Source organism: Salvelinus namaycush, chromosome 34 (assembly GCF_016432855.1).
Source record: "Salvelinus namaycush isolate Seneca chromosome 34, SaNama_1.0, whole genome shotgun sequence".
NCBI classification, from domain to species: domain Eukaryota; kingdom Metazoa; phylum Chordata; class Actinopteri; order Salmoniformes; family Salmonidae; genus Salvelinus; species Salvelinus namaycush.
The window spans coordinates 40,808,841-40,822,399 of NC_052340.1; the positions used below are offsets into that span (position 1 = coordinate 40,808,841).

The 13,559-nt window shown below is 47.8% G+C and overlaps 1 protein-coding gene across 1 annotated transcript in view; it reads right to left on the reverse strand.

Annotated features, from left to right (window-relative positions):
* Window positions 1-13,559, reverse strand: part of tiam1b (TIAM Rac1 associated GEF 1b) — an 88,987-nt gene that overhangs the window by 18,612 nt on the left and 56,816 nt on the right. Inside the window, exons 16-18 of the mRNA XM_038973730.1 lie at window positions 10,184-10,384; window positions 6,306-6,374; window positions 1,352-1,477 (exon numbers count right to left, since the gene is read on the reverse strand). Of these exons, the coding sequence (XP_038829658.1) occupies window positions 1,352-1,477; window positions 6,306-6,374; window positions 10,184-10,384 (396 nt within the window). The remainder of the gene's footprint in view (window positions 1-1,351; window positions 1,478-6,305; window positions 6,375-10,183; window positions 10,385-13,559) is intronic.

The following is a 13,559-nucleotide window of genomic DNA, read 5'->3' on the forward strand; positions in this document are numbered from 1 at the left end:
GTCGTTCCAGGCAGGCTGTATATTTTGCCGTTCCAGGCAGGCTGTATATTTTGTCGTTCAGGCTGTATATTTTGCCGTTCCAGGCAGGCTGTATATTTTGCCGTTCCAGGCAGGCTGTATATTTTGCCGATCCAGGCAGGCTGTATATTTTGCCGTTCCAGGCAGGCTGTATATTTTGCCGTTCCAGGCAGGCTGTATATTTTGTCGTTCCAGGCAGGCTGTATATTTTGTCGTTCCAGGCAGGCTGTATATTTTGTCGTTCCAGGCAGGCTGTATATTTTGTCGTTCCAGGCAGGCTGTATATTTTGTCGTTCCAGGCAGGCTGTATATTTTGTCGTTCCAGGCAGGCTGTATATTTTGTCGTTCCAGGCAGGCTGTATATTTTGTCGTTCCAGGCAGGCTGTATATTTTGCCGTTCCAGGCAGGCTGTATATTTTGTCGTTCAGGCTGTATATTTTGCCGTTCCAGGCAGGCTGTATATTTTGTCGTTCCAGGCAGGCTGTATATTTTGCCGATCCAGGCAGGCTGTATATTTTGCCGTTCCAGGCAGGCTGTATATTTTGCCGTTCCAGGCAGGCTGTATATTTTGTCGTTCCAGGCAGGCTGTATATTTTGTCGTTCCAGGCAGGCTGTATATTTTGTCGTTCCAGGCAGGCTGTATATTTTGTCGTTCCAGGCAGGCTGTATATTTTGTCATTCCAGGCAGGCTGTTATTTTGTCATCTAGGCAGGCTGTTATTTTGTTGTTCAAGGCAGGCTGTATATTTTGTAGATCCAGGCAGGCTGTATATTTTGCCGTTCCAGGCAGGCTGTATATTTTGCCGTTCCAGGCAGGCTGTTATTTTGTCGTTCCAGGCAAGCTGTTATTTTGTCATCTAGGCAGGCTGTTATTTTGTTGTTCAAGGCAGGCTGTATATTTTGTAGATCCAGGCAGGCTGTATATTTTGCCGTTCCAGGCAGGCTGTTATTTTGTTGTTCCAGGCAGGCTGTTATTTTGTCATTCCAGGCAGGCTGTATATTTTGCCGTTCCAGGCAGGCTGTTATTTTGTTGTTCCAGGCAGGCTGTTATTTTGTCATTCCAGGCAGGCTGTTATTTTGTTGTTCTAGGCAGGCTGTTATTTTGCCGTTCCAGGCAGGCTGTTATTTTGTCGTTCCAGGCAGGCTGTATATTTTGTCATTCCAGGCAGGCTGTTATTTTGTCATTCCAGGCAGGCTGTTATTTTGTTGTTCTAGGCAGGCTGTTATTTTGTCGTTCCAGGCAGGCTGTTATTTTGTTGTTCCAGGCAGGCTGCTATTTTGTAATTCTAGGCAGGCTGTTATTTTGTAATTCTAGGCAGGCTGTTATTTTGTACCTTAAACTGGTCCACACTCTCCAGCGTCTCCAGGTCTGGAACCAATCTGGTGCCGTCTTCTAGAGTCTTCAGGAATTCCACCTGGAACTGCACCATCTCAGGCAGGTTCCCAACCAGAATGTCCAGCTGGAAGCAGCACAAAAGGAAAGGGAGGGAAATATATTATTTCACAATATATCAACAAATTACAACTCAAGTGCCCAATTACAGTGAGAGGGGGGCTGCATCCCAAATGGCATCATATTCTCTCTATATAGTGCACTACTTTTGATGAGAGCTTTACGAGCCCTGGTCAAAAGTAGTGCACTTGATAGGAGACAGGGAGCCATTTGGGCCCCAGAGGTGAGGGTGTTCAAGTGAGGCGATCCTATTAAAAGCACTAAAATCATCTGTGTTCCATCAACAGTCTCACAGCCTTATAGTTATCCCTGTCTGTTCTCTCTTTTAAACCTCCTGGTCTCTCTTCCTCTCGCCCTTCCTCTCACACACAGCACAGTCTGTACATGATTACGCAACAGCCAAAAAATGTTTTGCTAAGAAATGTAAAGAGGCAGCATCAGTATCTCTCCCTCTCCTACCGTGTATCATACCTCATACTGAGTGAGGCACGTCAGTATCTCTCCCTCTCCCACCGTGTATCATACCTCATCCTGAGTGAGGCACGTCAGTATCTCTCCCTCTCCCACAGTGTATCATACCTCATCCTGAGTGAGGCACGTCAGTATCTCTCCCTCTCCCACCGTGTATCATACCTCATCCTGAGTGAGGCACGTCAGTATCTCTCCCTCTCCCACCGTGTATCATACCTCATCCTGAGTGAGGCACATCAGTATCTCTCCCTCTCCCACCGTGTATCATACCTCATCCTGAGTGAGGCACATCAGTATCTCTCCCTCTCCTACCGTGTATCATACCTCATCCTGAGTGAGGCACGTCAGTTATCTCCCCCTCTCCCACAGTGTATCCTACCTCATCCTGAGTGAGGCACGTCAGTATCTCTCCCTCTCCTACCGTGTATCATACCTCATCCTGAGTGAGGCACGTCAGTATCTCTCCCTCTCCTACCGTGTATCATACCTCATCCTGAGTGAGGCACATCAGTATCTCTCCCTCTCCCACCGTGTATCATACCTCATCCTGAGTGAGGCACGTCAGTATCTCTCCCTCTCCCACCATGTATCATACCTCATCCTGAGTGAGGCACATCAGTATCTCTCCCTCTCCTACCGTGTATCATACCTCATCCTGAGTGAGGCACGTCAGTTATCTCTCCCTCTCCCACAGTGTATCATACCTCCTCCTGAGTGAGGCACGTCAGTATCTCTCCCTCTCCTACAGTGTATCATACCTCCTCCTGAGTGAGGCACGTCAGTATCTCTCCCTCTCCTACCGTGTATCATACCTCATCCTGAGTGAGGCACGTCAGTATCTCTCCCTCTCCCACCGTGTATCATACCTCATCCTGAGTGAGGCACGTCAGTATCTCTCCCTCTCCCACCGTGTATCATACCTCATCCTGAGTGAGGCACGTCAGTATCTCTCCCTCTCCCACCGTGTATCATACCTCATCCTGAGTGAGGCACGTCAGTATCTCTCCCTCTCCCACCGTGTATCATACCTCATCCTGAGTGAGGCACGTCAGTATCTCTCCCTCTCCCACCGTGTATCATACCTCATCCTGAGTGAGGCACGTCAGTATCTCTCCCTCTCCTACCGTGTATCATACCTCATCCTGAGTGAGGCACGTCAGTATCTCTCCCTCTCTTACTGTGTATCATACCTCATCCTGAGTGAGGCACGTCAGTATCTCTCCCTCTCCTATCGTGTATCATACCTCATCCTGAGTGAGGCACGTCAGTATCTCTCCCTCTCCCACAGTGTATCATACCTCATCCTGAGTGAGGCACGTCAGTATCTCTCCCTCTCCCACAGTGTATCATACCTCATTCTGAGTGAGGCACGTCAGTATCTCTCCCTCTCCCACAGTGTATCATACCTCATTCTGAGTGAGGCACGTCAGTATCTCTCCCTCTCCCACAGTGTATCATACCTCATTCTGAGTGAGGCACGTCAGTATCTCTCCCTCTCCCACAGTGTATCATACCTCATCCTGAGTGAGGCACGTCAGTATCTCTCCCTCTCCCACAGTATATCATACCTCATCCTGAGTGAGGCACGTCAGTATCTCTCCCTCTCCCACAGTGTATCATACCTCATTCTGAGTGAGGCACGTCAGTATCTCTCCCTCTCCCACAGTGTATCATACCTCATTCTGAGTGAGGCACGTCAGTATCTCTCCCTCTCCCACAGTGTATCATACCTCATCCTGAGTGAGGCACGTCAGTATCTCTCCCTCTCCTACCGTGTATCATACCTCATTCTGAGTGAGGCACGTCAGTATCTCTCCCTCTCCTACCGTGTATCATACCTCATCCTGAGTGAGGCACGTCAGTATCTCTCCCTCTCCCACAGTGTATCATACCTCATTCTGAGTGAGGCACGTCAGTATCTCTCCCTCTCCCACAGTGTATCATACCTCATTCTGAGTGAGGCACGTCAGTATCTCTCCCTCTCCCACAGTGTATCATACCTCATCCTGAGTGAGGCACGTCAGTATCTCTCCCTCTCCCACCGTGTATCATACCTCATCCTGAGTGAGGCACGTCAGTATCTCTCCCTCTCCCACAGTATATCATACCTCATCCTGAGTGAGGCACGTCAGTATCTCTCCCTCTCCCACCGTGTATCATACCTCATTCTGAGTGAGGCACGTCAGTATCTCTCCCTCTCCCACAGTGTATCATACCTCATTCTGAGTGAGGCACGTCAGTATCTCTCCCTCTCCCACAGTGTATCATACCTCATCCTGAGTGAGGCACGTCAGTATCTCTCCCTCTCCCACAGTGTATCATACCTCATTCTGAGTGAGGCACGTCAGTATCTCTCCCTCTCCTACCGTGTATCATACCTCATTCTGAGTGAGGCACGTCAGTATCTCTCCCTCTCCCACAGTGTATCATACCTCATCCTGAGTGAGGCACGTCAGTATCTCTCCCTCTCCCACAGTATATCATACCTCATCCTGAGTGAGGCACGTCAGTATCTCTCCCTCTCCCACAGTGTATCATACCTCATTCTGAGTGAGGCACGTCAGTATCTCTCCCTCTCCCACAGTGTATCATACCTCATTCTGAGTGAGGCACGTCAGTATCTCTCCCTCTCCCACAGTATATCATACCTCATCCTGAGTGAGGCACGTCAGTATCTCTCCCTCTCCCACAGTGTATCATACCTCATCCTGAGTGAGGCACGTCAGTATCTCTCCCTCTCCCACCGTGTATCATACCTCATCCTGAGTGAGGCACGTCAGTATCTCTCCCTCTCCCACAGTGTATCATACCTCATCCTGAGTGAGGCACGTCAGTATCTCTCCCTCTCCCACCGTGTATCATACCTCATTCTGAGTGAGGCACGTCAGTATCTCTCCCTCTCCCACAGTGTATCATACCTCATTCTGAGTGAGGCACGTCAGTATCTCTCCCTCTCCCACAGTGTATCATACCTCATCCTGAGTGAGGCACGTCAGTATCTCTCCCTCTCCCACAGTATATCATACCTCATCCTGAGTGAGGCACGTCAGTATCTCTCCCTCTCCCACAGTGTATCATACCTCATTCTGAGTGAGGCACGTCAGTATCTCTCCCTCTCCCACAGTGTATCATACCTCATTCTGAGTGAGGCACGTCAGTATCTCTCCCTCTCCCACAGTGTATCATACCTCATCCTGAGTGAGGCACGTCAGTATCTCTCCCTCTCCCACAGTGTATCATACCTCATCCTGAGTGAGGCACGTCAGTATCTCTCCCTCTCCCACAGTGTATCATACCTCATTCTGAGTGAGGCACGTCAGTATCTCTCCCTCTCCCACAGTGTATCATACCTCATTCTGAGTGAGGCACGTCAGTATCTCTCCCTCTCCCACAGTGTATCATACCTCATCCTGAGTGAGGCACGTCAGTATCTCTCCCTCTCCCACAGTGTATCATACCTCATTCTGAGTGAGGCACGTCAGTATCTCTCCCTCTCCCACAGTGTATCATACCTCATCCTGAGTGAGGCACGTCAGTATCTCTCCCACAGTGTATCATACCTCATCCTGAGTGAGGCACATCAGTATCTCTCCCACAGTGTATCATACCTCATCCTGAGTGAGGCACGTCAGTATCTCTCCCTCTCCCACAGTGTATCATACCTCATCCTGAGTGAGGCACGTCAGTATCTCTCCCTCTCCCACCGTGTATCATACCTCATCCTGAGTGAGGCACGTCAGTATCTCTCCCTCTCCCACAGTGTATCATACCTCATTCTGAGTGAGGCACGTCAGTATCTCTCCCTCTCCTACCGTGTATCATACCTCATCCTGAGTGAGGCACGTCAGTATCTCTCCCTCTCCCACAGTGTATCATACCTCATTCTGAGTGAGGCACGTCAGTATCTCTCCCTCTCCCACAGTGTATCATACCTCATCCTGAGTGAGGCACGTCAGTATCTCTCCCTCTCCCACAGTGTATCATACCTCATTCTGAGTGAGGCACGTCAGTATCTCTCCCTCTCCCACAGTGTATCATACCTCATCCTGAGTGAGGCACGTCAGTATCTCTCCCTCTCCCACAGTGTATCATACCTCATCCTGAGTGAGGCACGTCAGTATCTCTCCCTCTCCCACAGTGTATCATACCTCATTCTGAGTGAGGCACGTCAGTATCTCTCCCTCTCCCACAGTGTATCATACCTCATCCTGAGTGAGGCACGTCAGTATCTCTCCCTCTCCCACAGTGTATCATACCTCATTCTGAGTGAGGCACGTCAGTATCTCTCCCTCTCCCACAGTGTATCATACCTCATCCTGAGTGAGGCACGTCAGTATCTCTCCCTCTCCCACAGTGTATCATACCTCATCCTGAGTGAGGCACGTCTCCTTTTGCAGCGGGGTTAAGTACCTCCCGATGAGACAATTGAGATCCTGCAAGAAAAAGAGTGATTCAGATTTGATTAAGGTGCTGGACTCACACACTCTCAAACACCCATTGATTGGGATAGTGGAGACACACACGCACGCACACACACACACACACACCAGCCGTTGATTGGGGTGGTGGATGTCATCTCATGGATATGTACACACACGGAGAGGGAGAATAGAAAACACTCTGGCTTAAAACACCTGATGTAGCATCTCTTATCACAACATAGTCATTAAGTCATCAAGCTGTACTATAAACCAACTGGCACGCACAGTGTTGAATTAAAATAACACTGTTCCTGATCATATGTAAATATATACATCCTTTATTCTCTAGGTCTCACACTGACTGAGTTTGTTTGAAGTATTATGACATCTCCGTTAAGACATCTCCGTTAAGACATCTCCGTTAAGACATCTCCGTTAAGACATTGTTATGATATCTCTGTTAAGACATTGTTATGATATCTCTGTTAAGACATTGTTATGATATCTCTGTTAAGACATCTCTGTTAAGACATCTCTGTTAAGACATCTCCGTTAAGACATCTCCGTTAAGACATCTCCGTTAAGACATCTCCGTTAAGACATCTCCGTTAAGACATCTCCGTTAAGACATCTCCGTTAAGACATCTCCGTTAAGACATCTCTGTTAAGATATCTCTGTTAAGATATCTCCGTTAAGACATCTCCGTTAAGACATTGTTATGACATCTCTGTTAAGACATCTCTGTTAAGACATCTCTGTTAAGACATCTCTGTTAAGACATCTCTGTTAAGACATCTCTGTTAAGTTATCTCTGTTAAGTTATCTCTGTTAAGATATCTCTGTTAAGACATCTCTGTTAAGATATCTCTGTTAAGATGTCTGTGTAAAGATGTCTGTGTTAAGATATCTCTGTTAAGATGTCTGTGTTAAGATATCTCTGTTAAGATATCTCTGTTAAGATATCTCTGTTAAGATATCTCCGTTTCTACTTAGATCAGATAAATACACTACATGACCAAAAGTATGTGGACATCTGCTCGTCGAACATCTCATTCCAAAACCATGGGCATTAATATGGAGTTGGTCCCCCCTTTGCTGCTATAACAGCCTCCACTCTTCTGGGAAGGCTTTCCACTAGATGTTGGAACATTGCTGCAGGGACATGCTTCCATTCAGCCACAAGAGCGTTAGTGAGGTTGGGCACTGATGTTGGGTGATTAGGCCTGGCTCGTTCCAATTCATCCCAAAGGTGTAAGATTGGGTTGAGGTCAGGGCTCTGTGCAGGCCAGTCAAGTTCTTCCACACCGATCTCAACAAACCATGTCTGTATGGACCTTGCTTTGTGCAAGGGGGCATAGTCATGCTGAAACAGGAAAGGGCTTTCCCCAAACTGTTGCCACAAAGTTGGAAGCACAGAATCGTCTAGAATGTCATTGTATGTTATATCGTTAAGATTTCCCTTCACTGGCACTAAGGGGCCTGAACCATGAAAAACAGCCCCAGACTATTAACACTCCTCCACCAAACTTTACAGTTAGCACAATGCATTGGGGCAGGTAGCGTTTCTCCTGGCATCCGTCACTCCAGAGAACGTGTTTCAACTGCTCCAGAGAACACGTTTCAACTGCTCCAGAGAACACGTTTCCACCGCTCCAGAGAACACGTTTCCACCGCTCCAGAGAACGTGTTTCAACTGCTCCAGAGTCCAATGGTGGCGATCTTTATACCACTCCAGCTGACGTTTGGCATTGCACATGGTGATCACATTACATATGTATTTAATATCCCTCTTTCTAGTTCGATCAGATTACATATGTATTGACATCTGTTTCTAGTTAGATCAGATTACATACGTATTGACATCTGTTTCTAGTTAGATCAGATTACATATATATTGTGATCTGTTTCTAGTTAGATCAGATTACATATACAGTGGGGAGAACAAGTATTTGATATACTGCCGATTTTGCAGGTTTTCCTACTTACAAAGCATGTAGAGGTCTGTAATTTTTATCATAGGTACACTTCAACTGTGAGAGACGGAATCTAAAAAAAAAATCCAGAAAATCACATTGTATGATTTTTAAGTAATGAATTAGCATTTTATTGCATGACATAAGTATTTGATACATCAGAAAAGCAGAACTTGTTTGCAATTACAGAGATCATACGTTTCCTGTAGTTCTTGACCAGGTTTGCACACACTGCAGCAGGGATTTTGGCCCACTCCTCCATACAGACCTTCTCCAGATCCTTCAGGTTTCGGGGCTGTCGCTGGGCAATACAGACTTTCAGCTCCCTCCAAAGATTTTCTATTGGGTTCAGGTCTGGAGACTGGCTAGGCCACTCCAGGACCTTGAGATGCTTCTTACGGAGCCACTCCTTAGTTGCCCTGGCTGTGTGTTTCGGGTCGTTGTCATGCTGGAAGACCCAGCCACGACCCATCTTCAATGCTCTTACTGAGGGAAGGAGGTTGTTGGCCAAGATCTCGCGATACATGGCCCCATCCATCCTCCCCTCAATACGGTGCAGTCGTCCTGTCCCCTTTGCAGAAAAGCATCCCAAAGAATGATGTTTCCACCTCCATGCTTCACGGTTGGGATGGTGTTCTTGGGGTTGTACTCATCCTTCTTCTTCCTCCAAACACGGCGAGTGGAGTTTAGACCAAAAAGCTCTATTTTTGTCTCATCAGACCACATGACCTTCTCCCATTCCTCCTCTGGATCATCCAGATGGTCATTGGCAAACTTCAGACGGGCCTGGACATGCGCTAACTTGAGCAGGGGGACCTTGCGTGCGCTGCAGGATTTTAATCCGTGACGGCGTAGTGTGTTACTAATGGTTTTCTTTGAGACTGTGGTCCCAGCTCTCTTCAGGTCATTGACCAGGTCCTGCCGTGTAGTTCTGGGCTGATCCCTCACCTTCCTCATGATCATTGATGCCCCACGAGGTGAGATCTTGCATGGAGCCCCAGACCGAGGGTGATTGACCGTCATCTTCAACTTCTTCCATTTTCTAATAATTGCGCCAACAGTTGTTGCCTTCTCACCAAGCTGCTTGCCTATTGTCCTGTAGCCCATCCCAGCCTTGTGCAGGTCTACAATTTTATCACTGATGTCCTTACACAGCTCTCTGGTCTTGGCCATTGTGGAGAGGTTGGAGTCTGTTTGATTGAGTGTGTGGACAGGTGTCTTTTATACAGGTAATGAGTTCAAACAGGTGCAGTTAATACAGGTAGTGAGTGGAGAACAGGAGGGCTTCTTAAAGAAAAACAAACAGGTCTGTGAGAGCGGAATTCTTACTGGTTGGTAGGTGATCAAATACTTATGTCATGCAATAAAATGCAAATTAATTACTTAAAAATCATACAATGTGATTTTCTGGATTTTTGTTTTAGATTCCGTCTCTCACAGTTGAAGTGTACCTATGATAAAAATGACAGACCTCTACATGCTTTGTAAGTAGGAAAACCTGCAAAATCGGCAGTCTATCAAATACTTGTCCTCCCCACTGTATATATTGTGATCTGTTTCTAGTTAGATCAGATTACATATTAATATCTCTGTTTCTAGTTAGATCAGATTACATATTAATATCTCTGTTTCTAGTTAGATCAGATTACATATTAATATCTCTGTTTCTAGTTAGATCAGATTACATATGTATTGAGGTTATATTATGTATTTGATTTCTCAGAGTTTCTTTGTAACCCAGTTAAAATACAATAAAATGTATTGCTTTTCTATATTCTATAACCCAGTTATGACACCTCCCACACACACCCCCCACACAGCAGAGATGTAGTACTACTGTTACTGACTTTGACATAGGCGCGTTCCGTCTCAACTAGCTCACAGATTACTTTGCGTAGCTTGTCGGCGTCGGAGAGCTGGCGGCTGGCGGTGCCGGTGGCGGGGGGACGGAAGTGCGAGTCCAGGCTGGGGGACGAGGAGGTCGTGGCACACTCAGACGGATTCATATCATGGAGACTGCGACAGAATGCTGCGACCTGCTCTGTACTCTACAGAGAGAGGTAGAGAGAGAGGTAGAGAGAGAGAGGTAGAGAGAGAGGGCAAGAGAGAGGCAGGGAGAGAAAGAAATAGGGAGAGGTAGAGAGAGAGGTAGAGAGAGAGATGGATGGTGGATGGATGGAGAGGAGCGAGAACGAGAGGGAGAGAGACAGACGGAGTGAGAGACAAATGAGAGGAGAGAGATGGAGAGAGATAGAGGGAGGGACAGAGGGTGATAAGAGGGAAAACGAGAGATGGAGAGAGAGAGGGTGGGATGAGAGGAGAGATGTAGAGAGAGAGCGAAAGAGGAGGGATAGATGGAGAGGAGGTAGAGAGAGAGAGGAATCGAGAGGAGAGAGGGGTAGAGAGAGAAAGGTATGTGAGAGAGAGAGGCGGGGGGGGGGTGGAGAGGAGAATGGGAAAGAGGTAGAGAGAGAGGGAGGGAGATGAAGAGAAAGGGGAGAGAGGTATGTGGAGAGAGACAGAAAGAAGTAGAGAGAGAGGGATGGAGAGGAGAGAGGGAAGTGAGAGGAGAGAGAATTTTTAATTGGCAATAAACACAGATCTCTTTCCTCAGGGCCATGGGGTTAGGCAGGGATGCAGCTTAACGCCCACCCTCTTCAACATTTACGTCAATGAATTGGCGACGGCACTAAAACAGTCTGCAGCACCCGGCCTCACCCTACTGGACTAGGAAATGTTTGCTGATGATCTGGTGCTTCTGTCCCTAACCAACCAACCATCCCCGACAGGGCCTAACTATACTGGGGAGGAGAGGTTAGGGGTTATTCAGGACAGGGCCTAACTATACTGGGGAGGAGGGGTTAGGTGTTATTCAGGACAGGGCCTAACTATACTGGGGAGGAGAGGTTAGGGGTTATTCAGGACAGGGCCTAACTATACTGGGGAGGAGGGGTTATTCAGGACAGGGCCTAACTATACTGGGGAGGAGGGGTTAGGGGTTATTCAGGACAGGGCCTAACTATACTGGGGAGGAGGGGTTATTCAGGACAGGGCCTAACTATACTGGGGAGGAGGGGTTAGGGGTTATTCAGGACAGGGCCTAACTATACTGGGGAGGAGGGGTTAGGGGTTATTCAGGACAGGGCCTAACTATACTGGGGAGGAGGGGTTAGGGGATTTTCAGGACAGTGCCTAACTATACTGGGGAGGAGGGGTTAGGGGTTATTCAGGACAGGGCCTAACTATACTGGGGAGGAGGGGTTAGGGGTTATTCAGGACAGGGCCTAACTATACTGGGGAGGAGGGTTTAGGGGTTATTCAGGACAGGGCCTAACTATACTGGGGAGGAGGGGTTAGGGGTTATTCAGGACAGGGCCTAACTATACTGGGGAGGAGGGGTTAGGGGTTATTCAGGACAGGGCCTAACTATACTGGGGAGGAGGGGTTAGGGGTTATTCAGGACAGGGCCTAACTATACTGGGGAGGAGGGGTTATTCAGGACAGGACCTAACTATACTGGGGAGGAGGGGTTATTCAGGACAGGGCCTAACTATACTGGGGAGGAGGGGTTAGGGGTTATTCAGGACAGGGCCTAACTATACTGGGGAGGAGGGGTTATTCAGGACAGGGCCTAACTATACTGGGGAGGAGGGGTTATTCAGGACAGGACCTAACTATACTGGGGAGGAGGGGTTATTCAGGACAGGGCCTAACTATACTGGGGAGGAGGGGTTAGGGGTTATTCAGGACAGGGCCTAACTTTACTGGCCCAATAAGCACATGTCCTAGAGATATCCCTTATTGTAACAGTGGTTCGGGTGTTGGTGATTGATGCTGGTGTCCTGGGTTTGAGACCCGGCTAGGGAAATCTCCCCTACTCTCACGTTCTTATCAATATACTGTATGTTAATGTCATTACTTGGCAACAGTTACAACACACCTATCTGATCCAATTCAATATAGTTTCTCATTGAAAGATGGCAAATCGGTAGAATTGTAGAGCGAGTTCTCTTTGAGATGCTCAGCGCTCGTCTTCCTGAAATCCATACCGCGTATACCATGTAGAAGCAACACGTGTCTATGATTAGGAGTGACGTCACATCAGCTCTCGCCATTACATTTCTATCTGAAACAGTCCTACTTTGTTGCTGAAACACGGCCCGGTAGTAGTGTTGCTTCTGGTAGAAACATGGCCCAGGTAGTAGGGTTGCTTCTGGTAGAAACATGGCCCAGGTAGTAGTGTTGCTTCTGGTAGAAACATGGCCCAGGTGGTAGTGTTGCTTCTGATAGAAACATGGCCCAGGTGGTAGTGTTGCTTCTGATAGAAACATGGCCCAGGTGGTAGTGTTGCTTCTGATAGAAACATGGCCCAGGTAGTAGTGTTGCTTCTGATAGAAACATGGCCCAGGTAGTAGTGTTGCTTCTGGTAGAAACATGGCCCAGGTAGTAGTGTTGGTTCTGATAGAAACATGGCCCAGGTAGTAGTGTTGCTTCTGGTAGAAACATGGCCCAGGTAGTAGTGTTGCTTCTGGTAGAAACATGGCCCAGGTCGTAGTGTTGCTTCTGGTAGAAACATGGCCCAGGTGGTAGTGTTGCTTCTGATAGAAACATGGCCCAGGTAGTAGTGTTGCTTCTGGTAGAAACATGGCCCAGGTAGTAGTGTTGCTTCTGGTAGAAACATGGCCCAGGTGGTAGTGTTGCTTCTGGTAGAAACATGGCCCAGGTAGTAGTGTTGCTTCTGGTAGAAACATGGCCCAGGTAGTAGTGTTGCTTCTGGTAGAAACATGGCCCAGGTAGTAGTGTTGCTTCTGATAGAAACATGGCCCAGGTGGTAGTGTTGCTTCTGGTAGAAACATGGCCCAGGTGGTAGTGTTGCTTCTGGTAGAAACATGGCCCAGGTGGTAGTGTTGTTTCTGGTAGAAACATGGCCCAGGTGGTAGTGTTGCTTCTGGTAGAAACATGGCCCAGGTAGTAGTGTTGCTTCTGGTAGAAACATGGCCCAGGTGGTAGTGTTGCTTCTGATAGAAACATGGCCCAGGTGGTAGTGTTGCTTCTGGGAGAAACATGGCCCAGGTAGTAGTGTTGCTTCTGGCAGAAACATGGCCCAGGTAGTAGTGTTGCTTCTGATAGAAACATGGCCCAGGTGGTAGTGTTGCTTCTGGTAGAAACATGGTCCAGGTAGTAGTGTTGCTTCTGATAGAAACATGGCCCAGGTAGTAGTGT